The sequence below is a fragment of the Moschus berezovskii genome, chromosome 19 (genome assembly GCF_049115385.1).
Source record: "Moschus berezovskii isolate FMDL1 chromosome 19, NW_MosBer_1.0, whole genome shotgun sequence".
Classification (NCBI taxonomy): domain Eukaryota; kingdom Metazoa; phylum Chordata; class Mammalia; order Artiodactyla; family Moschidae; genus Moschus; species Moschus berezovskii.
In genome coordinates this window covers 72,290,048-72,315,606 of record NC_142478.1, presented here as the reverse complement: position 1 = coordinate 72,315,606, position 25,559 = coordinate 72,290,048, and the positions used below count along the sequence as shown (strand labels likewise).

The 25,559-nt window shown below is 39.0% G+C and overlaps 1 protein-coding gene across 1 annotated transcript in view; it reads right to left on the bottom strand.

Moving 5' to 3' along the window:
* Positions 1-18,852, bottom strand: part of HORMAD2 (HORMA domain containing 2) — a 57,950-nt gene extending 39,098 nt beyond the window's left edge. The window contains exons 1-6 of the mRNA XM_055405250.2: positions 18,802-18,852; positions 11,816-11,957; positions 9,937-10,000; positions 9,355-9,391; positions 4,199-4,219; positions 3,461-3,487 (exon numbers count right to left, since the gene is read on the bottom strand). Coding sequence (XP_055261225.1) covers positions 3,461-3,487; positions 4,199-4,219; positions 9,355-9,391; positions 9,937-10,000; positions 11,816-11,957; positions 18,802-18,852 — 342 coding nt within the window. The remainder of the gene's footprint in view (positions 1-3,460; positions 3,488-4,198; positions 4,220-9,354; positions 9,392-9,936; positions 10,001-11,815; positions 11,958-18,801) is intronic.
* Positions 18,853-25,559: the final 6,707 nt, after the last annotated feature.

Sequence of the window (25,559 nt, the reverse complement as noted above, 5' to 3'; positions counted from 1 at the left end):
CTCTCTTGCCTCTTCCTTCCACCCCACTCACTCAGCTCCAGGCCCAGGGCAGCCTCTCTGTCCATAAACAAACAAGATGCCTTCCTGCCTTCACACAACTGCCCTCTGGGGTATGTTGTCTCCAGTTGATGATAGTAATCATGATACTTGGGCACTTCCCTAAATGCTCCACATCTGTTCATTACACAGCCAGACTGGGAACAGGTCCTACACCATTACAGATGCAGCTAGTGAGCAGTACAGCTGGGGCCTGACTGACATCTGCAGTGCCTACTCCTGGATGGTCATGCCAGTCCCATGCTGTTGCCTTTCACAAGCCTGCACAGGGCGGCTCTTCTGGCCACTCAGTCTCAGCTCAGACAGTGGCCCCTCAGGGAGGCCTTCCAGGGACTGCTCTCCAATCTTTCTTCCTCCATTCCCACTTGGCACTCTCCAGCATAGCACCTTCTTTTACTTTCATAGATGATGACGTACCTGAAACTGTTGCTAACGTTTGTTTACTTGTTTATTGTTTATCCTCCTTCATAAGCTTAATGTAAGCTTCCAGACAGCAGGGACCTTGTCTGTCCCATTAATTCCTATGTGTCAGACACATAAGTGGAACCTAATTAATACTTGCTGAATGAATAAATATTCAGCCAGGACAGAGTTCACATTCAATTAGATTTCATCTTACAGAATTTAAAAAAAAAGTCTCCAAAAGTATATTGTGGCTAGAAACAGGTACCGTCTATAGGTTAAATCCTGAAATGATCTATTAAAAGTGGTGTTGACCACCTCTAACAGTCACAGAGAAAACCAGATGGTGAAACGGTAAGATTTGTGTTGTTGTGTCAGTCGTGTCCGACTCTTTGCAACTCCATGGACTGCAGCACGCCATTCTTTCCTATCCTTCACTGTCTCCTGGAGTTTGCTCAGATTTATGTCCATTGAGTTGGTGATGCCATCCAACCATCTCATCCTCTGTCACCCCCTTCTCCTCCTGCCCTCAATCTTTCCCAGCATCAGGGTCTGTTCCAACAAGCCGGCTCTTCACATCAGGTGGCCAGAGTATTGGAGCTTTATTTAGCTTCAGCATCAGTCCTTCTAATGAATATTCAGGGTTGATTTCCTTTAAGATTGACTGGTTGGATCTCCATGCAATCCAAGGGACTCTCAAGAGCCTTCTCCAGCACCACAACCTAAAGCATCAGTTCTTTGGTGCTCAATCTTCTTTATGGTCCAACTCTCACATCCATACATGACTACTGGAAAAAACCATAGCTTTGACCATATGAACCTTTGTTGGCAAAGTGATATCTCTGCTTTTTATACTCTCTAGGTTTGTCACAGCTTTTCTTCCAAGGAACAAGCGTCTTTTATTCAAATATAGTAATTCTTTATGGGTCTATCATGTGTTAGGTTACACATCTTTTTAATACCCTCCACCCATTCTGTAGCATGCATCTGCAGAAAAGCTACACTGTACCTCTTCACTGCTTTAGTTACTTTTGTCAGTTCATCTTTCTTGAGATGGAGCAACCAGAACAAAACCTCAGGTGCAGAAGCACCACAGCTTTGTACAATGCCCCAAACTCCACTGGTCTCTGGACAGAATAAGCACACTTGTTTAAGCCAGAGATTCTCAACTGGTGTACCATGACAACTCTTCACAGGAGCACTCTAAATTTTAGTCCATGTGTAACATGTTTTTTTGTTTCAGGTAAATATTAACGTTGTTATTGTTTGTGCAATTCTGCAAGGGGAGGCTATGCTTCTACCAATATGAGTTAAGAAACATGGTACCGTATTAGATAAGACTGTTTATGTGAGAATGTTGTTTTGAGAGTATATAAAAGAGTGAGATCAAAGAGGTAAATAGTTCTCTCAGTGACCTGATGCTAAAGAGCAATCATGAAATATGTAACCCACGGATATTCTCAGGCTATGAGCATCGCTGTGCCATAGTTATACCATAATTATTGCTGAGATGTGTGGAGTCTTTTAGAGTCTTTTAATACTCTTAAACATGCCACCAAATTATCTAGTAATCAAAAGTGTTCCATGAACTCAGAGGTTAGGGATCATTGCTATAGGAAACAATATGTAAGAGTTCAGAATATTTTTTCTGGTTCATAAATGATGGCTCAGAACTTATCATATAATAAGCTTATTTTGCTTTCTAACTTTATTATATATTATATATATTGCCTACATCAAATTTCATTTAACAGTTTTCTTCCCACTCTGTAATATTTTTCTGTAGATAAGCCCAATTTCCTAAGCATCGTACTACCTCAAAAAGCCTCAAAAAATTTCAGACTAGGAGTTTCGCATGCAGAAGAAAACATAGTAATTTATTGCATGAAGGAAATGACCAATTTATTAACAATTTATTGGAGATCTTACTTTGGGAAACTTCTCTTCAAATGTACTGGGGAAAAAAAAACCTGAAAACTAAACTAGAGACAGAGATAAATAGAGGTAGCTTGGGCACTGAGGAATTGTTACCCACCTGTTAACCCACCTGCATGCACCAGCTTTCTTCGGCCTGGCTTAAACAGCTATTTATAAGCTTGCCAAAGAGTGGTTAGTAAAGGCTTAAAAAATGCTCAGCTTAGTTGTGAAGGTCACCATTTAGGCTAAATTCATAGGCTTAGGGAAAGAAAACTGAAAGAAAGGAAAGGGGAAAAGGAAAGAAAGCTGGGAGGAAAACAGGCCAGAATGAGAAGAAAGGAGGAAGGCCGTCCCCCTCCATCCTGTGCTGTGGCCTCGGCAGCTGTTCAAAGCAGCACAGGCAGCCACCGTGCACCTAGTACGATGACAGTCACTCTGGGGGATGGAAAGGAGACAAGACCCTCGTCCTCAAGGCTTCACAGTCTGGCTATAGGTACAGTAATCTATAGGGATCAAGAGTGTTGAATTGTGAGGTCCTGCTGGAAAGGGGAAGTCAGAGAAGGAAGAGCTTAGTGTGAACAAAATAATCAAAAAGGCTCTCATGGAAGTTTCAGACACAAGTTGGCGTTGAGAATGAGTAGGATTCAATAAGCAGACGGAAGAAATTTACAGAAAGAAGGAAAAAGGTAAAGCTTGAAAATCTATGAGAAGGTCAGAAGGGGGAGAATTTAGTGAGCCTTAAAAAAAAAAAAGTTTAGCATTTTTATGCCCCAAAGACCACAAATAGAAAGGATTCAGCATCAGTCAAAATGAAAAGGAAATGCGGTCTCCATAAATCAGATTCTCACTGTTAAGGTGTTAGGAAATGGGCTTCAGTTCCACTTAATGTTTTTTTCCCAGTACTGCTAGGTAGTTTTTTTAATCGCATAATAAAGAATTGGTGACATTTATAATAAAATACATAGAAAGAGCTCACTATGAGTTACTTTGCTCATTAGGTAGTCTAGTGACATAATCTATGGCCTCAACTCAGGTAAACATATTTAAATATACATACACTGCCCGTCTCTATATGAGTTCTTACCTCAGGTTCCTTGGGATTTGTGTAAAGCTATTTAAGGAAAAAATAAACAGCATTTAATTTCTGAAACTGGATTACTCCTCACAGAATACATTTACTATGTGAAGAGTTCAATTTGTGCTATATTAATTGAGTACTGAAATACATATATGCATAGATTATATATATCTTGAGATATGTATTTCAAGCTAGAGGTGGCATAAGCTCTAATTTTGTGAACACAGAGAGTCTTTAGAGTATTCCATGAACACTGACTATAAGGAAATTGATAGCCAGGTATTTATAATTACTGTAGCTGAGCTACAAATAAATTCTAAATAATTGGTTATGGTTTTAAAATTTTAAAATAATTTACATATCTAAGACTCTCAGTAGTATCATCTCGTTTTCTTTCTGTTCTTAATGACATATACCATGCTATACCCAGCATACTTTTTAAACTTCAAAAACAAGAACTTTGAGTCTGTAAAGTAACTCAGAAAATGAAATCCTCATAGCCAGTAGATGGAACAGATAGCATATTCTATATATTTCGTTATTGTAATATGCCAAAGAAATATATAGACTGTGACATTTTAGTAAAAGTTTTGATAGAGGTTTTTGTTTTTTTTTTAATTCCAAAATGTCATAGGATAGACAATGAAATTCAGGAAGGATGGGAGAGAGTATGCTGTTTAACCTTTCACTTGCCAAAAGACAATGAAGCAGAGACAGAGGCTTGGCCTTCAAATGTGTACTTACTGTAAGTACTGCCATGTGTAGCTTTAAGAGAAAAGAAAACTATTGTTACTACACACTTGCACCTGTGTTGTTTTTTTCAATAAAGTCTAGCTAAACCATGACATCAGAGAGGTTCCAAAAATTTGGGTAGAAAAAATATTATTCAGAAGGTCAGAAAAATGGATACTAATTAGCCATTCATCTAAGTGGGTGTCTATTACATACCCAAGGTTCAGCTGGGGAGGGGAAGGATGGAAACAAAAAGATAACTATACTTACTCTCTGTAAGTTACATTCTAGTTTGGGAGGCAAAAGATACACAAAATAACTCATTATAAGAGTTAAACATGCCATAAGCATCTCTAAAACATTTTGCCCTTGGAAAGGAATCTACCAGAGTTAAAAATCCGAAGTCTGATATGAGTTCTACAAAACCCCTGCCCTCCCTACATATACATTACAGATCAGATTCTCTCTGTTTGAAATAACAGAATACATAGATACAGAGAAAGAATCAAGTCTATCACAAACTTTTAAACACTATGATACAGATGAGAAAATTTTCAGGGCCATAACTTCGTATCAAATTATTCACCTATTTCACCCAAAAGACTAAAACTTTAGTGACGCTATGTGGCCATTTTGGTTACTGCATACAATTGATTTTAAGACTACCCGGTGAAACTCTAACTTTCATTATTTAATTAATAGCTCATTCATTCATTCAAAAGTAGAAATGGCCCCTGATCTCAGGGAACGTGCAGACCAGCAGGAGAGGACAAAAAAAAAAAAAAACACAGATAGGTACATCATCACAAGTGTGTTAATTTTCTATGAAGCAGTTAGCTTGTGAACATTAAACAGATGGACAATCTAGGCTGGGTGAAGGGTGGCAGGGGGCCGGGGCTTGTCAAGGAAAGCCTTTCTGAGGAAGTAAATATTTAGGCTGGGACATAAAGGATAAATTGGAATTAGCCAGATAAAAGGTGTGGGGGTAGGGAAGTTCTAGAATCCTTGCGTGGCTTGAACTTGGTGAACAATGGTGAGAGTGATGCCTTAGAAAGTGTGATCCCTAGGCCAGCAGTCTCAGCATCACTTGGAACTTGTCTGAAATGAAAATTCTCACACCAGAAATTTGGGGGTGGAACCTGGCAATGTGTGTTTTACCAGGCCCTCCAGGTGACTCTGATGCAAGCTAACATTTGAAACTGCTACCTTGGATTATTAACTCATTTAATTCTCAAACAACCCTGAGTTAGGTTCTAATATTACTGTAAAGAAACCCTAAGAGGTAGGTTACATGCCAAGACACAGAAAGTAAGTGGCAGAACTAAGGTTCACTTCAGGCTGGCTTTTTCCAAGCCTTGAGCTCTTAACTACATTGCACTGCCCCTCAATGATGGACACTCAAGAAATGTTGCTCAATGAATGGACAGGAGAAAGAATGAGTGCTGTTTGGTGTACTGGTGATGGCCTTCTACCCATCTCAACCCATCTAAATACTAAGGGCCTTCAAATCTCAGGAGTCATTTTCTCCCAAAGAGTCCCCTCATGCCTCTCACTGGCTTTAACCCCACCTTTTCCATACTTCCTTTGCACATGGTCAATATCTTGTCTTTGACATTGCATCACTTTCTAATGAATGTTATGATTATTTATACTTGTGATAAAGATGATTTTTTAAATAAAAATATCAAACTGATATGAAAAAACTCAACATTTAATAGCCCAACCTGGTACAGGCAGAGACCAATCAGAAAAGGTGCCAACTTAGCCTTAGGCTGGGTTCCTGGAAGCTCCCCCTGAGCCAGCTGTCAGCCCTTTAGTTGCTAGATTATGGAATAGTCTGGGGAGATCCCAGACTCCCCAGAGACTGGTGGGGAGAGGGGGAGGACATGGTAGGAGTCATTTGGGGCCTCAGAGAGCATTTATTTAAGCACTGGATATAGAGTACTTCAGTATTTTAACAAAAGGTACAGCTACACCAGTGTTCACTAGCTGATCATCAGTTGTGCATATGAATGTCATTCATCTTCTGCCTTGGTCTATAAGCTTTTTGTGCACACAATCTCATTTGTTTTATTTTTGCATTCCTCAACCTCCTGGTCAGTGTTGAATAACTCATAAGTAATCACACGAGAAGATTCTACACATGGACATCACCAGATGGTCAACACCGAAATCAGATTGATTATATTCTTTGCAGCCAAAGATGGAGAAGCTGTATACAGTCAGCAAAAACAAGACCAGGAGCTGACTGTGGCTCAGATCATGAACTCCTTATTGCGAAGTTCAGACTTAAATTGAAGAAAGTAGGGAAAACCACTAGACCATTCAGATATGACCTAAATCAAATCCCTTATGATTATACAGTGGAAGTAAGAAATAGATTTAAGGGACTAGATCTGATAGAGTGCCTGATGAGCTCTGGACGGAGGTTCGTGACATTGTACAGGAGACAGGGAACAAGACCATCCCCATGGAAAAGAAATGCAAAAAAGCAAAATGGCTGTCTGAGGAGGCCTTACAAATAGCTGTGAAAAGAAGAGAAGTGAAAAGCAAAGGAGAAAAGGAAAGATATAAGCATCTGAATGCAGAGTTCCAAAGAATAGCTAGGAGAGATAAGAAAGCCTTCCTCAGCGATCAATGCAAAGAAATAGAGGAAAACAATAGAATGGGAAAAACAAGAGATCTCTTCAAGAAAATTAGAGATTCCAAGGGACCATTTCATGCAAAGATGGGCTCGATAAAGGACAAAAATGGTATGGACCTAACAGAAGGAGAAGATATTAAGAAGAGGTGGCAAGAATACACAGAAGAACTGTACAAAAAAGATCTTCACGACAAAGATAATCACAATGGCGTGACCTGGAACCAGACATCTTGGAATGTGAAGTCAAGTGGGCCTTAGAGAGCACCACTACGAACAAAGCTAGTGGAGGTGATGGAATTCCAATTGAGCTATTTCAAATCCTGAAAGATGATGCTGTGAAAGTGCTGCACTCAATATGCCAGCAAATTTGGAAAACTCAGCAATGGCCACAGGACTGGAAAAGGTCAGTCTTCATTCCAATCCCAAAGAAATGCAATGCCAAAGAATGCTCAAACTACTGCACAATTGCACTCATCTCACACACTAGTAAAGTCATGCTCAAAATTCTCCAAGCCAGGCTTCAGCAATATGTGAACCGTGAACTTCCAGATGTTCAAGCAGGTTTTAGAAAAAGAAGAGGAACCAGAGATCAAATTACCAACATCCGCTGGATCATGGAGAAAGCAAGAGCGTTCCAGAAAAACATCTATTTCTGCTTCATTGACTATGCCAAAGCCTTTGACTGTGTGGATCACAATAAACTGTGGAACATTCTGAAAGAGATGGGAATACCAGACCACCTGACATGCCTCTTGAGAAACCTGTATGCAGGTCAGGAAGCAACAGTTAGAACTGGACATGGAACAACAGACTGGTTCCAAATAGGAAAAGGAGTACGTCAAGGTTGTATATTGTCACCCTGCTTATTTAACTTATCTGCAGAGTACATCATGAGGAACGCTGGGCTGGAAGAAGCACAAGCTGGACTCAAGATTACCGGGAGAAATATCAATAACCTCAGATATGCAGATGACACCACCCTTATGGCAGAAAGTGAAGAGGAACTCAAAGGCCTCTTGAGGAAAGTGAAAGAGGAGAGTGAAAAGTTTGGCTTGAAGCTCAACATTCAGAAAACGAAGATCATGGGATCTGGTCCCATCACTTCATGGGAAATAAATGGGGAAACAGTGGAAACAGTGTCAGACTTTATTTTTTTGGGCTCCAAAATCACTGCAGATGCTGATTGCAGCCATGAAATTAAAAGACACTTACTCCTTGGAAGGAAAGTTTTGACCAACCTAGATAGCATATTAAAAAGCAGAGACATTACTTTGTCAACCAAGGTCCGTCTAGTCAAGGCTATGGTTTTTCCCATGGTCATGTATGGATGTGAGAGTTGGACTGTGAAGAAAGCTGATCGCCGAAGAATGGATGCTTTTGAACTGTGGGGCTGGAGAAGACTCTTGAGAGTCCCTTGGACTGCAAGGAGATCAAACCAGTCCATTCTAAAGGAGATCAATCCCGGGTATTCATTGGAAGGACTGATGCTAAAGCTGAAACTGCAATACTTTGGCCACCTCATGCGACGAGTTGACTCACTGGAAAAGAGTCTGATGCTGGGAGGGATTGGGGGCAGGAGGAGAAGGGGACGACAGAGAATGAGATGGCTGGATGGCATCACCGACTTGATGGACATGAGTCTGAGTGAACTCCGGGAGTTGGTGATGGACAGGGAGGCCTGGCGTGCTGTGATTCATGGGGTCGCAAAGAGTCGGACACGACTGAGCGACTGAACTGAACTGAATAACTGTTAAATGAAAAAGGAAATGTTACAAGTAAATAATCCAATGTAAGGCTTACTCACCCTAAGTTTTCTTAAAGGAATAGGAATTGAGAAGGGGTAAAAAGACACAGATGGGGAAAAGGAGGAAGCAGCGGCGCAAAGTTCATTTATCAAATTATCTCTTCCACTAGACTGGAGCTTCTAATTTTTATACCCTTCGCAGCTGTCTTGGGCAGTGAGAAAAATCTAATGCACTTAAAATTCAGGCTGCATTTTAAAAAATTCAAGCTATAATACTAGCTATTTTGAGGGAACAGGTTATATACATGTGCCAAACATAGATAATGAAATAACTAACACAGAATAAAAATCAAGTATTCGATTCCATTTTTTCCTTTCATATCTGCACATTACATTGCCACTATTTTGAAGAAGCTCAATGTGCTAAATGCCAGATTCTTGTCTCCCCTGTCCCACATCCTGTGGATCTCTTCCAGTGACTTCAGAGGAAATTCTGTGGTCAAAAAGATATGAGTATGTAAAAGAGAAAACCGAGGGTGTCAATTCTAACTGATATAAACGAGACATCAACAGGACAACAGAGACGCAAAGTGAAAAGAAACTGGTTCATGAAGGCACATGTAGGAGCTGGTGTACTGTTAAAACACAGCAACAAAATAAAGGCACATGTAGGAGCTGGTGTACTGTGAAAACACAGTAACAAAATAAAGGCTCAAATTTTCTTTTAAAGGGATAAAGGGTGAGTCTTTGATCCTGGTATAAGTTTAAAGACGTTCTTACGTATCTCTTTTCCAAAGCATCAAAACAACCTTGAATCCTGTCAAGAAATAAATGCTTGATGTCAATTTGGATCAGACGTAAAGCCAAAAAGAATCCCAAGTACAAAACTAATTTACTTTTTTTGCTTTGAAATACTTTAAGTTGATAACTGTCTAACCTTTCACCCATTTAATCATTTTCTAGAAACTCCTAGTATGTTTTAATGTATTAACAGTACTTATAATAACACGTAAGCAATTTTGGGGTAGGGAACCACATCTTATTTTTCTTTTTGCATCCTGTAATGTTTAGCACACTGACATGTATTTGACAAGTAATCAAATTTTGATTGATATATTTCTTCCTTGTATAAAGAAAGTCTGTATTCTTAAAAAAAAAAAAACTAAATCAGTTCCTTAAAATAATATTGGATAATTGTTACACATTTCTAGAAAGTTGTAAAAAAAAAAAAATACATGAAAAGAAAGAAAGGAAGAAGGCAATAGTTTTAAGGAAATGATCTAACCAAATAAAATCTTATGGGTAATTTCAGCCATAATAAAAATAATGCTGTTCAACTTTGGTGGAATTTCAGTTACTTACCACTTGATAATATGCAGTGACCCAGGACATTTTTTATCTTCTCGGAGGATTTTTAAACTGAGGTCTACAAAAATAGAAACAGTCTGCTGTACTAAAATTGTCCATGCTAAATAAGGGTATTTCCTTTCATGATTTTATTTATACAACTTACTTAGTTTTATAGCTTATAAAAACATTTTGAATCTCTAAATGTCTAATTGTAAAACAAATTCTATGTTGATAATTGGCTTAGTTCCCATTTTTATTACAGATTAGCAGTCTCCTCTTCTACAATGTACATAACTGAGTTGGTTGTGAAATCAATTTGTGTCACTTCTTTGCTTCCGCTGAATTTTAAGTTATTATAAGGTAGCAATTTAAAGTATACACCTCAATCTCAAATTACTTCTCTGGTATTTCTCTCTCAGTGGGGGAAAAAAAGGATAAAAAATGTTTTCATGGGTTATTCTCAGGTATTAATTTCCATCTGAAATTCAACCACCTTACTATAGGAAGGAAGAATAAGAAACTCATTAAAAGTTTTGGTTTAGATTAGTCTAAAATTGATTACTGATTTACGTATGACTTCGTATAAATCACTTCACCTTTTCATAGTGTTTTCCTATTATAAAATTGATGTTACCTCTCTTGCTGTTGAGGGATATGAAAACTATTACTGGGCATTTTTATGTCATGTGCTACTTTAAGTACAAACACTGAGAGGAAAATATATAACTTCCATTAAGACTATCACAAAAAACAAAGCTGTGAACAATGGTATTGCCCTCCATGCATAGGTTAGTGATTGGCACACAGAAAGTGCTTAATTAATTACCCCAAACATGTCTTTCTCCACTTCTATACTCCAAGAGGAGAAACGGCAACTATATGTTGCATATAAACATTTTCACCATTACAGATTTCTATCCTGACCAGAAGAGCATAACACAAATGAGGCTGTCACAGTCGCAAATATGCTTTTGTGTTTATAGCACACATGGATTTCATTGATGCTCATGTAGAGAAGCAAATGGTGTTTAAGAAAAAATAAATTGGAATGAGCCCTAAGTTATCATTAAATACAGATGTGAGAAACAAAGTAAAATTAGATTTTGAAAAATAACATCTTACAAGAAACTTGTAGCCCTCTACATTTATTTTCCAAATGATACTTTCCCACTTTGGTGACAAATCAGCAAGATTTTCTGAATGGTTATCACAATCCAGCTTTTTTAAAAAATAAGATTTTTGAAAAACTGAAGAGTCCTACGTACATTCTTCTTAATACAAGAGGAGAAAAGGAGACAGAAACAGCTTGTAATACAAGGAAATGAGATCATAAATTTAAGGACATAAGAAATAAAAGGAAGAAAACTAGAAAAGAGAGAAAACTGAGAAAAGAACAGAACTGATTGGAATAGTAATTGTCGACGTTTCCATGTTAATCAATAGATGGGTTTGGGATGGGTATGCATATTTTTTCAAGCTAATTTCTATATGTTAACAGAAAGGATTTTAAAAAACTTCTCAATTAAAGTTCCTCAATGCAGAAGTCTGTCTCAAAGTTGAGACACAAAATAGTGCAAATGTACAGCACCCACATAGATTTCAGCCTGGCTGCTGCTTTTGTAGGTGTAGTTTAGAAAATTACTGGGCTTGTCCATACAGATTTCTTTTTTCTTCAGCCTGTCATTTGGTATCTAGCCAGGAACTAATGGTTCCTACAAGTAAAACCACTACACAAAGTGAAATTAAAATGGAAAGTGAATTAGCAAATTGATCCTGACAAACAGGCCCATGACCTGGAATTAGCACACTCCATGAGAAATTAAAGTTTTACTCCTGCCAAATAGAGGGAAAGGGCTCCACCAGCCAAAGTAACCATTTAGTTAGACTTTACCATCCAAATGGCGTTCTCCATAGGAGCTCTCTGGAAACAGGCCCCGTAGATACGTTATACATGAGATAGAAGTAGCAAAAAGTTTCTTCACCATTATCAGTGACTCATGCTCATTAGTGATTTGAGATGGGAAAACTGTTTTCTAGGAGGGAGGAAAAAAATGAAAAAGATTAGTATTCTTTAATATACTCAGCCCATCATATCATTACCACAAGCAAAAGACTTTTCAAGACCTCAAGTCTGATACCTTTTCAGATAATCAAAAGGAAACAAGGCTTTGAATATTGCTTTAAATTAGATCTTCCCTGGCAAGGCAGAGAAGAAAGGTAGAGACAGGTATTCAAGTAATTCAAGACTAATATAACTTATTTTACAATGATCTGTGGATTTGAGGCAAAACTGGGAGTTTTACTCTGATTATGTGACCGTACCGTCCCTTTCACACACTCCTCAGAAGACGCTGCGATCCGCCCTTCACCCGCTCCATTCTGCAGCGTTCTCCCGTCACCAAGCACATCCTGTCATTGGCCTCATGTCGGCCCTCACACTGTGGGGCTCTGCTGCGGTGTCTGACACTTTTGCCCACACCCTGTTTCTCGGTTTCCATAGCACTGTTTCCTTGTCTTTCCCCATCTACCCCCGTAGCTACCTCAGTCTCTCATTTTCTTCAGTGTCCTGCCTTTTCTGGGTGTTGCTCCCCCCAGAACCCTGTCCCCAGTCTTTCCTCTCTCCGTAACTCTCTCTTCCTGAGTCACTTCGTCTAGTCTCATTGCTTCCCCTGCAGCCAACAGAGAAAATGTCCTTATTTCTGTTCTGAGCTTGGCTTCCATGTCTATTATCTGAACATCTATGCCCAGACCACTTTGTAGACCTCTCAAACTCAGTTTCTCTCACCCTGACTGAAGCCTGATCCCAAGTTTCAATCTCAAACAAATGAACCAGTGTCCACTTCAGTCAAATCATCCAAGCCAGACGTGGAGTCACCTTTGGCTTCTCACCCCGCTCCATACTCCATACCCAATCACACGGTACTCTTAATTCTCCCTAGAAGCGACTCGTTTTCTCCTTTCTGTTCTCGCTGACTTGGCTCAGAACATGCTCATTTCTCCCTTTTATTACTGCAGTAGCCTCTGACCTCCCTGCCAATCGTTCTTTTCACTCAATCTGTCCTTCATGTTGCCGTCATCATTAACTTTAAAGAATACAAATCTTATCATGACACTCCCAGAGTTCACACAGGATAGAGTTCAAGTGTGGTATTTGAGAACTGTCAAAAGCTTATCTTTGCCCAGTTTTCTTGCCTCATCTCCCAGCCCTCCCCTCCTTCTTCATCCTCTCCCATGCACCCTAGTCTTTAGCCACATGGAACTACTCTTCACCGACTATTCTGCTACCGCGTATTTTCACTTTTTGTGCTTTGCTTAAGCAAAAGTTCTGCAATGTAAGTGACTCTCACACTGAGGCTGAGCACAGGAAACCTGGTACAAAATAGTACATACTGTATGATTGCTCTTATATAAAGTACCAAAGCAGGTGAAATGAATCCATGTTATTAGAAGTCAGGATGGTAAAGCTCCAATACCTTGTTCAAATTCAGATGTCTTTAAACTATGGTATGCAGTTTCAACTGTTCAGTTTTAATAATTCTGTTACTTGGAGGCAAGTACTACCCACGAATATGCCTTTAGATGAAAGAGAACTCCCCAAAAGCTTTTCTATATCTAGATCTGGTTCTAGAATGTCTTCTAGACATTCTGGACATGATTTTGCAGTTTAAGCTGCTTCTTGGGTACACTATATAGTGAAAATGAATTATCAGTTCATCCTTTTGGTCAAACCATATTATATTCAGTTTTTAAAAAGATATAATTATTACTCTTGCATGTATGAGAAGAATTTGGGGGGAAAAATTAATAGAGATCTTAAAGCCAGCCTAAGTCTTTTTATTTTTATTCCGTAACCAGTAGAAAGGCAGCAGGTTTGATCGGGTCAGTAGAATAATTGTTTTAGGAATATTAAGCTATAGCAGAAGTAGGAAAGATTACAGTTTAAAGGGAATTTGGTATGGAATGTGCATGTGTCTGCATGTAAGTGTGTAAAATTTTACAGAAAACTGCTTTTTGTACCCATAATCTGAGAAATTAAGGTTCTTTGGGGTTAATTTGGTAATAGCTGGCATGACGTGTATATATAATAACTTACTGAAAACATGCCAAAACTTAGAGACAATACTTAAGTAATAACCATCTGTAAAATTAATCTAAAAATATAAAGACATTTATTTTAAATATGGAATCAAAAGGGCCATTTGTAGTAATGAAGATCAGCGATTGGAAAAGGCCTCTAGAATTGTTATTTTTCTATACTCCAGGAATTTTTTTCTCAGCTCAACTGGTCTAATATTTTAAGAGGTATCATGCACATTTTTATAAATGTCTAATACATGAAAATACTGTGGCTTAATAATAGAAAACACTATTATAAGTTCTTTTAATAAGAAAGTGTGCTAATGACGTAAGTAATGTTTGACAGCTCAACTGTCAAGCTGTGTGTGTGTGAGTCGTTCGGTCGTGTCCAACTCTTTGCAACCACATAAACCGTAGTCCACCAGGTTCCTCTGTCCATGGGATTCTCCAGGCAAGAATACTGGAGTGGGTTGCCATTTCCTTCTCCAGTGGATCTTCCCGACCCAGGGATTGAACCCGGGTCTCCCACATTGCAGGCAGATTCTTTACCATCTGAGCCATAGGGAAGCCCTAATGGCAAGTTATAGTACTTCTCTGAGCTTCAGTTTTCTCCTTATTTCAAGGCTTAATTGAAACAATAATACCAAGCCCTTGGCACAGTGCCCAGCACATGTAAGTGCTGAATAAATGTTAGCTTCTATAGTACTTATTGTTGTTTTCAGTAAAAAAAAATAGCAAAATCATACAGTCACTTGAAATTTGCTAGGAGAAGTAGTTCATGCTGTCCAAACTACAAAGATCTGTTCATATCAAAAGGTCAATTTGTTAACTGACAGCGCGAAAAATAACTGCTAAACTGATTTCAATTCATCTACCCAGCTAAGCATTTTTACCCCAGGAAGGAAGCACACTTAGGAAATCCGATGAGATCAGGATTCTGCTTGTTGAATATACTGAATTCAAGCCAGAAAGATGATGGCTTTCTCTCTGCCCTAATTCTCCTTCAACTTCAATCCTTCCTACCTCTCTGCTACAGCTTAATATTCTTAAAACAGTAATTTACTCAACTGTCCCGGTAAAACTGCTGACTTTCCATTGATTGCAGAATAAAGCATAAATTTTTTAGCCTGGCTTTTAAGATCCACACTAATTTGTCCCCAGAGTTCCTATTCAGTTAATTTTCCTACTTCTGTCTGACATGATGAAGCTCCACTCCACTAAGGATGGGTTCTTTGTGATTCTCTGAAACATGCCATGCTTATTACTTATTTGAGCCAAAGCATATGCTACCTTTTCCTCATGGAATTCTCTTCTCTCTTCTCCATCCTAATCCTTTTCATTATTTAAGGCCCACCTCAAATCTTGTCTCCTTCCTGAGGCATATACAAACCATTCCAGTCTATACAAAAATCTCTAAATTTCTATCATTTGTATTGTTTTTTTTTTTTAGGTAATTAATTTATTTTTTATTGGAGGCAAATTATTTTACAATATTATATTGGTTGGTTTTGCCATACATTGATATGAATTTGCCCCAGGTTTACATAAGTTCCCCCTCCTGAACCCCCCTCCCACCTCCCTCCTCCCTTTATCCTCCCTCTGGGTCATCCCCGCATGCCAGCCCCGAGCATCCTATAACATGCATTGACCCTGAACTATTGATTCGTCTCACATATGACAACATACGTGTTTCAATGCCATTCTCCCAAATCATCCCACCCTCACCCTCTCCCATAGAGTCCCAAAGACTGTTCTATACATCTGTGTCTCTTTTGCTGTCTCGTATACAGGGTTATCATTTGCATCTTTCTAAATTCCATATATATGTGTTAGTATACTGTATTGGTGCTTTTCTTTCTGGCTTATTTCACTCTGTATAATAGGCTCCAGTTTCATCCACCTCATTAGAACTGATTCAAATGTATTCTTTTTAATGGCTGAATAATACTCCATTGTGTATATGTACCAAAGCTTTCTTATCCATTCGTCTGCAGATGGACATCTAGGTTGTTTCCATGTCCTGGCTATTATAAACAGTGCTGCAATGAACATTGGAGTACACGTGTCTCTTTCAATTCTGGTTTCCTCGGTGTGTATGCCCAGGAGTGCGATTGCTGGATCATATGGCAGTTCTATTTCCAATTTTTTGAGGAATCTCCACACTGTTCTCCATAGTGGCTGTACTAGTTTGCATTCCCACCAACAGTGTAAGAGGGTTCCTTTCTCTCCACATCCTCTCCAGCATTTATTGCATGTAGACTTTTGGATAGCAGCCATTCTGACAGGTGTGAAATGGTATCTCATTGTGGTTTTGATTTGCATCTCTCTGATGATGAGGGATGTTGAGCATTTTTTCATGTGTTTGTTAGCCATCTTTATGTCTTCTTTGGAGAAATGTCTGTTTAGTTCTTTGGCCCATTTTTTGATTGGGTCATTTATTTTTCTGGAATTGAGCTGCAGGAGCTGCTTGTATAATTTGGAGATTAATCCTTTATCAGTTGCTTCATTTGCTATTATTTTCTCCCATTCTGAAGGCTGTCTTTTCACCTTACTTATAGTTTCCTTTGCTGTGCAGAAGCTTTTGATTTTAATTAGGTCCCATTTGTTTATTTTTGCTTTTATTTCCAGTATTCCAGGAGGTGGGTCATGGAGGATCCTGCTGTGATTTATGTCGGAGAGTGTTTTGCCTACGTTCTCCTCTAGGAGTTTTATAGTTTCTGGTCTTATATTTAGCTCTCTAATCCATTTTGAGTTTATTTTGGTGTATGGTGTTAGGTAGTGTTCTAGTTTCATTCTTTTACAAGTGGCTGACCAGTTTTCCCAGCACCACCAAAAGAGACTGTCTTTTCTCCATTTGATATTCTTGCCTCCTTTGTCAAAGATGAGGTGTCCATAGATGTGTGGATTTATCTCTGGGCTTTCTATTTTGTTCCATTGATCTATATTTCTGTCTTTATGCCAGTACCATACTGTCTTGATGACTGTGGCTTTGTAGTAGAGCCTGAAGTCTGGCAGGTTAATTCCCCCAGTTCCATTTTTCTTCCTCAAAATTGCTTTGGCTATTCGAGGTTTTTTGTATTTCCATACAAATTGTGAGATTATTTGTTCTAGTTCTGTGAAAAATATCTTTGGTAGCTTGATAGGGATTGCATTGAATGTATAAATTACTTTGGGTAGTATACTCATTTTTACAATATTTATTCTTCCAATCCATGAACATGGTATATTTCTCCATCTATTAGTGTCCTCCTTGATTGCTTTCAGTAGTGTTTTATAGAAAGAGAAATTAAGGAAACTATTCCATTCACTGTTGCAATGAAAAGAATTAAATACTTAGGAATATATCTACCTAAGGAAACAAAAGACTTGTTCATTTGTATTGTTTTATAATGCATATACTGCATTGTATATTGACTTACCTCCTGTAAGTCATTTCCCCAATGATTATAAACTTCTGAAAAATGAAGATTCTTTTTTTTTAATTCTCTCAGAAAAGAACAGTGTTACATACATATTATGTAATACTGAGCTCTCAATGAATAAATGAGTGGTTCATTAATGACTGTCATGGGACAAGATAAACTTGCCCAGGTGGACCCAGCAAGGCTGCCTGGCCCGGCATGCTCCCCCAGGATCCTAGTTTCTCTCGGTGCCCTCTGCTTCAGTTCTTATAATTGCATCACAGTGTGTATCAGAAGTTTCCTAATTGTGTCAGGAAGTGAATGTCTAACAACCTTTCTCTTTAAATATCTTTTTTTTGTTTCTGGTTCCTTTTACTCTTGGTATTGTTCAGTCACTCAGTGTCTGACTCTTTGCGACCCCATGGACTGCAGCATGCCAGGCTTCCACGTCTTTCACCATCTCCTGGAGCTTGCTCAAACTCATGTCCACTGAGTCAGTGATGCCATCCAACCATCTTGTCCTCTGTCTTCCCTTTCTCCTCTTGCCTTCAATCTTTCCCAGCATCAGGGTCCTTTCCAATGAGAAAGTTCTTCACCTCAGGTGGCCAAAGCATTGGAGCTTCAGCTTCAGCATCAGTCCTTCCAATAAATATTCAGGATTGATTTCCTTTAGGATTGACTGGTTTGATCTCCTTGAAATCCAAGGGACTCTCAGTACTCTTCTCCAACACCACAGCTCAAAAGCACCAATTCTTTGGCGCTGAGTCTTCTTTATGGTCCAACCCTCACATCTATACATGACTACTGGAAAAATGGTAGCTTTGACTATACGGACCTTTGTTGGCAAAATAATGTCTCTGCTTTTCAATACTCTGTCTAGGTTTGTCATAGCTTTTCTTGCAAGGAGAAAAGGTCTTATAATTTTGTGGCTGCAGCCACCATCTGCAGTGATTTTGGTGCCTGAGAAAATAAAGTCTGTCATGGTTTTCATTGTTTCCCCATCTATTGGCCATGATGGGACTGGATGCCATGATCTTCGTTTTTTGAATGTCTCATGAGATGAAACTTCATCTGAAGATACTTTGAGCCTGACATCTAGAACTCTTCCCTCAACTGGTAGTTCTCTGGACTCATAATTTCACAAAACTCTTTTACTCTAGAAAGTCTAAATATATAAACATGAAACAAGCACCCAGGAAGTTACTTTGTAGGAATCTATTCTAATTTCCTGAACATCCTCAGTCCATTAGCCAGTTAAAAGGTAGACATACTCTGCCAGGATATTATGTGCCAATTAACTGATAAAGCTGCTGTTTTAAAAAACACCCAAGATTAAAGTCATGATTCTGAATTAACTCACTAAATAGTCATTGATTTTATTTTAATTCTTAATAAATACCTTAGATGTCTTGTGAATTCTGATAGAGCGAGAGAGCTGAACAGTGGCCATGATAGTAATGTATCAGGATTCTTTTTAACAAATCTAACCTGTAGAAAAAAAAATTAATTAGAGACCTTGCCTAACATAATCCTTTTATTGCGAATCTTCCAAAGAACTGTATAATCAGCATTTGATTGTATTCTTTGGAAAAATAGTTTAATAAACATCTCCACTACCAATTTTCTATAAACTGGAGTAAGATCTCTAGATTAGTTTTTCCAACCACCCAAGGAAAATATAAGTTGACTTACTTGTTCCCAAATACGTTTGGAAGAGACTAATAAATTACAAATCCCCTAAAGGTTTGACAATGTATTTTACTCATTCTTGTTATTCCCTCAGAGTGTTAACAGTGCTCTCCATATAACAGGGACTTAAAAAGCATTTCTTGAATTAACTTCATGTATAATTGATTTTCAAAGTCAACTCAAAAATTAAAGTTTACATTTCATACCCATTAGGATGGCTATTCAAAAAGATGGAAAATAACAAGTGTAGGTGAAGATGTGGCCAAATTGGGATCCTTGTACACTGCTGGTAGAAATATAAAGTGGTGCAGCTGCTGCAGAAAACAGTATGGCAGTTCCTCAAAAAGTTCAGTAGGTTTACCATACTATCCAGCACTTCCCCTTCTAAACTCAGGAGTATCAAAAAGTGTTAGTCTATCAGTTGTATCCAACTCTTTGTGACCCCATGAACTGCAACCCACCAGGCTCCTCTGTCCATTGGATTTCCCAGGCAAGAATACTGGAGTGGGTTGCCATTTCCTTCTCTAGGGGGTCTTCCCCACGCAGGGATCAAACCCATGTCTCCTGTATTGCAGGCAGATTCTTTACCATCTGAGCCACCAGGGAAGCCCAAAAAGTATTGAAAGGAGGGATTCAAATAGACACACACCAATGTTCATAGAAGTATTATTTATAATAGCCAAAAGGTAGAAAGAACCCAAAGGTCCAAGAACAGTTGAATGGGCTTTTACAATATGGTATATACAATGGAATATTATTCAGTATTAAAAAGTAATGAAATTATGATATATGTTGCAAAATGGATAAATTTGAAAACATTATGCTAAATGAAATAAACCAGACACAAAAGGATGCCTATCACATGATTCCACTTATATGAATAGTCAGATTCATAGTGACAGAGAATAGAACAGAGGTCACCACCGGCTAGAGGGTGGAAGGAATGGGGAGGTCAATTTGTATAAAATTTCAGTCAGGATGATGTAAAATTTTTAGAAATGGGTAGTGGTAATGGTTGTACAAACACTGTGAATGCACTTCATTTCAGTTCACTTCAGTTGCTCAGTTGTGTCCGACTCTCTGCGACCCCATGAATCACAGCACGCCAGGCCTCCCTGTCCATCACCAACTCCCGGAGTTCACTCAGACTCATGTCCATCGAGTCGGTGATGCCATCCAGCCATCTCATTCTCTGTCGTCCCCGTCTCCTCCTGCCCCCAATCCCTCCCAGCATCAGAGTCTTTTCCAGTGAGTCAACTCTTCGCATGAGGTGGCCAAACTTCCGTTCGGTTCCGTTCCGTCGCTCAGTCGTGTCTGACTCTATGCGACCCCGTGGACTGTAGCCTACTAGGCTTCTCTGTCCATGGGATTCTCCAAGCAAGAATACTGGAGTGGGTTACCGTTTCCTTCTCCAGGGCATCTTCCCGACCCAGGGATGGAACCTGGGTCTCCAGCATTGGAGGCGGATGCTTTAACCTCTGAGCCACCACTTAGTGCCACTCAATTATATACTCAGTGATGACTGAGATGATGAATTTTATGCTATATACATTTTACCACAGTGAAAAAGCATTAATGTTTAAAAATACATACAGTTTTCACTATATCACTTCACTAACAAAAAAGAAGCAAATTTCCCTTTTTCTTTTTAAAGGACTAAATTTATATTGTAGTTTCTTTTCAAGATTTTATGGAGTTATGACCAAAATATTAGTAAAATAATCCACTTAAATTCTGGATCATCTAGGATAGCCTGTGACTTGATTTTGTGTATAAATTAATGCAAGATTCTGGAAGATTTTGCAAATAAAAGAGGGCAGAATTATTTAAGGACACTGCCACAAGGTGGTGATAGAGATTATAAACGGGTAATAACTTCTCTCAATTTACTTCTTCAGAGCAGCACTAGGGGACACTGTTTTACAAGACTTTATATGAGACTGACAACCACCTGATAGTCCTTTGGTCCTTAAAGAATCCAAGGTGTCTTTTGTTGACTTCATATTATAACCTTCATTTTTGAGTGTAACCTTCAAAACTGACTCAACATGATCACTGTCTCCTTTACAACTTCAAGAAATAAAATGGGAAAAATAAGTAACTACAAGGGTTTACACTCCAGTTTTGACCCAGTAAACCAAAATAAACTACCATCTATTGGGGTAGTTATTAGAGACAATAAATAATAGGGAATGATGATCTCAAGTGGCTTTATATATTGGTGGGTTTTTAAATAATTTCTCTAAGATGACAAGGTATTCTGATGGCATTTCTAGAAAATAAGGTCCTGAAAATAGTATCAGGCTATTAGAACACAATGCATTTACTACATCTATGTATTTGGAATATACGAGTAACCTGGTTTTAATTGATATTATTGCTGAAAGCTCAAACCTCCAGGGTACTTGCTTTTGAGAAGGGATTCAAAGCTAATCACTATTAAGCATTTGGTACACATCTGGGGAATTAAAATTTATAAAATTAGTGAAGTTAAATTTTCCATACACATATGTATGTATACAGAGAAAATTAACTGCACTACTAGTGTAGTCTGGGAGAAAGTCTTTGGAGTTAAGGAGCCTGGGTTCGAATTCTGCTCAACTACCTAGCAACTCTACGTTTTGGTCAAATTACTTAGTCTTGCTGGGCCTCAGTATCCTTTTTGTAAAATGAAGACAGTAAATCCAGCTTTTCAGGGCTTTTATAGTGTTTATCAGGACATGTATTTATCTAGAGAGGAAACACAGCATAGTGGTTAAGCACATGAACTTTTGCAGAGCCAAATTGCCTAGGATCGAATCCCAGTCTGCAATCCCATCGCCATATCATTTCATGCACGTTTGCCTCAGTTTCCCCATCTGTAAAATACAGTAATAGTATCTACATCCCAGGCTTGTTGTGAGGACTAAATAAGCCATTGTTTGTAAGGCATTTGGAACACTGTCCGACACACATTTCATTATATGCATGTTTAATTTTAAATCTTATATTAGTGTCTGAAGTCCTTGTTTTCTTCCCACCTCCCAGTTGTTCCTTCTCATTGTCATCGTCAGGCTTTTTTCCTTGCCCCATTTTACAGCTTTTGGTGTTCTTCAGGGTTCTATTCTAGCTTTTTTCTTTTTAAAATTTTAAACACATTCCCTGGGCAAACAAATACATTCTCAGTTTCAATTACTATTTCTATTCTAACAACTCTCATATGTATACCCCAACCTAGGTTTTGCTGGGGAGTTGCAGATCTGTACCTCTGACTATGAACCAGTTTCAGTTGGATTTCCCCAACATATCCAAATGTGAATCCTTTTGCCGTAAACCTATTTCTGTACCTTAGCTGAGTGAATGACAGCATCAAATACCTGGACTGCTCAAGCCTAAAAACTCTGACTCAACTCTGTTCCCTCCCTCATTCCTACATCCAGTCTCCTAATATTTCTTAAGCATCCACTCCTCACTTTATGCACATGGTTGTCATCTCTGCTTTAGATCAGATCAGCTTCATCTTTTGCCTGGATTTGTTCAACCACCAGTCTGTCATTGGCCTTACCCATGTCCAGTTTCTTCTTGGTATTGCTGCCAGAGTATTCTTCTTAGATTACCAACGGGACTCTGTAATTTCCTGGTCTGAAATGCTTCAGTGGGCCCCCAGTCCCCTCTGGATGAAATCCAAACTTCTCAAGATTGGGCTCAATCCTCCTTAGCCAAATCTCTAACCATTTTCCCTTATGCTTTTATGCATCAGCTTTTCTTATCTACTTTTTTTAAAATTTATTTTTGGCTGCTCTGGATCTTCGTTGCTCGTGAGGGGGCAATTCTCTAGTTGCAGTGTGTGGGCTTTTCAGTGTGGTGCCTTCTCTAGTTGCAAAGCATGGGTTCGAGGTGTGCTGGCATCAGCAGTTGCAGCTCACAGGCTGTAAACGTGGGCTCAGCAGTTGTGGCATACGGACTTGGTTGCTCTATGGCATGTGGGATCTTCCTGGACCAGAGATCAAACCCATGTCCCCTGCATTGGCTGGCAGATTCTTCCCAAACAGGGAAGTCCCTTGTCTACTTTGAAAGTGTTAGTCTCTCAGTTCAGGATTGAACCCGGGTCTTCAGCATTGCAGGCAGATTCTTTACCACTGAGCCACCAGGGAAGCCCAAAACAAGTGTTAATCATTCGGTCGTGTCTGACTCTTTGCAACCCCATGAACTTTATCTTCTTTAATTAACCTATATTCTCTCAGCTTTCAGATTTTTGTAATGTTCCTTCTGCGTGAAACATCCTCCTTCCTTTCCAATTCCTACTCACCTTCTAGACATGGTGTTAGTATCAGTTTCTCAAGGAATTATTCCCTGGTTCACCATCAAGTCCCAGTTATGTGCACATTGTAATATATACTGTATCATTTTGCATTTATGTATCCATCCCACTCTGCTGTGAGATAACATGAGGGCAAAGTTGTTTCTGCCTAGTTCGTTCTTTATTTTTTAGGGTTTTGTTTTAAGGTATACTTCAGTAGGTACCATCAGTTCAGTTCAGTTCAGTCGCTCAGTCGTGTCTGACTCTTTGTGACCCCATGAATCACAGCACGCCAGGCCTCCCTGTCCATCACTAACTCCCGGAGTTCACTCAGACTCATGCCCATCAAGTCGGTGATACCATCCAGCTATCTCATTCTCTGTCGTCCCCTTCTCCTCCTGCCCCCAATCCCTCCCAGCATCAGAGTCTTTTCCAGTGAGTCAACTCTTCGCATGAGGTGGCCAAAGTACTGGAGTTTCAGCTTTAGCATCACTACTATCTAATTTCAGAAGATTTTCATTACCCTAAAAGAAACCCCATTTCCACTATCAATCATTCCTCATTTTCCCCTCCCCTGACTCCTTGCAACCATTAATCTACTTTTCATCTCCATCAGTTTGCCTATTCTGGACATTTATTTCATATAAGTGGAATCATATATAAACTTTTGTGTCTAGTTTAAATTATTCTGGAGTTGTTAGCACCATGCAGTACTGTAATAAAGTGGGTTGTTGTTTTTCAGTTGCTAAGTTGTGTCTGACTCTTTGCAACCCCTAGCACACCAGGTTCCTCTGTCCTCCACTATCTCCTGGAGTTTACTCAAACTCATGTCCATTGACTTGACTGTGCTATCTAATCATTTTATCTTCTACTGCCCCCTTCTCCTTTTGCCTCCAATCTCTCCCAGCATCAGGCTCGTTTCCAATGAGTCAGTTCTTTGCATCAGGTGGCCAAAGTATTGGAGCATCACCATCAGTCCTTCCAATGAATATTCAGGGTTGATTTCCTTTAGGATTGACTGATTTGCTCTCCTTGCAATCCAAGGGACTCAAGAGTCTTCTCCAGCACCACAGTTTGAAAGCATCCATTCTTCGGCACTCAGCATTCTTTACAGTTCAACTCTCTCTCTGCACATGACTACTGGAAAAACCATAGCTTTGACTATGCAGATCTTTGTTGGCAAAGTGATGTCTCTGCTTTTTAATACGCTGTCTGGGTTTGCCATATCTTTCCTTCCAAGGAGCAAGCATCTTTTAATTTCATGGCTGCAGTTACCATCTGCAATGATTTGCACCATGCAGTTCTGGAATAAAGTAGGTACGTGCTCAAAAACTATATGCTGAAATCAATAGAGAAGTAATACAGGGACAATGAAGAATTAAGGGTCTAGAAAAGAATTATAGAATTTTAGAGGTAGAAGGAACTTTAAATGATCTAGTCCAAACATTTATTTTTCTAGATGAAAAAAATCAAGGTCCAGAGAAGTCAAATGATTTATTCAAGGTCAATCAACCACTCAGTGGCAGAACTGAGAATAAAAATCAAGAAAATTTGACTCATAAGTTAGGGGTTTTCCTACAGTGACTCAGCACAATGAAATTCCCTTGCTTTCACTGCATCCAAAATAATGCACTAGAGTCGGACACGACTGAAGCGACTTAGCAGCAGCAGCAGCAGCACCTTCCTAGTTGCTAGGCTTTCTGGCTGGTTTCTAAACATGGTAGTGTCTCTTTTCGGTGTTCCAAAATAAGATGGCTTCAGGAAGGCAAAAAGATCTAAATAATTGTTTTAAATAGCTAGTTTCCTTTCAACTTCTAACTATTCTGTTGCAACTGTTGTTTTCCCTTTGAGCAGGTGTTTTGTGGAGGTCTCTATTCAAGTACAAACTCTGCTTAATTTTGAAAGCTTACAAGCTGAAAGCCCCAGGAGGTTGTGACTCCAAAGATCACGTATTCTCAGAGAATTATTCTGATTTTTTTTATCACCTTGTTCTGAGTCATTATCTAAAAACCTAAGAGAGATTTCAAAACTGTGAGTTTTAAGAACACAACTCTAACTTTCAAATGTCTTTGACATTTGTCTTACACTTTGCTTGCGTATTGGATTCACACACATCTGAAACTTCACAGGGCCTCAATACCATTCATTCTTATGCTTGATATGTCTACTCTGACGAGGATTATGATCTT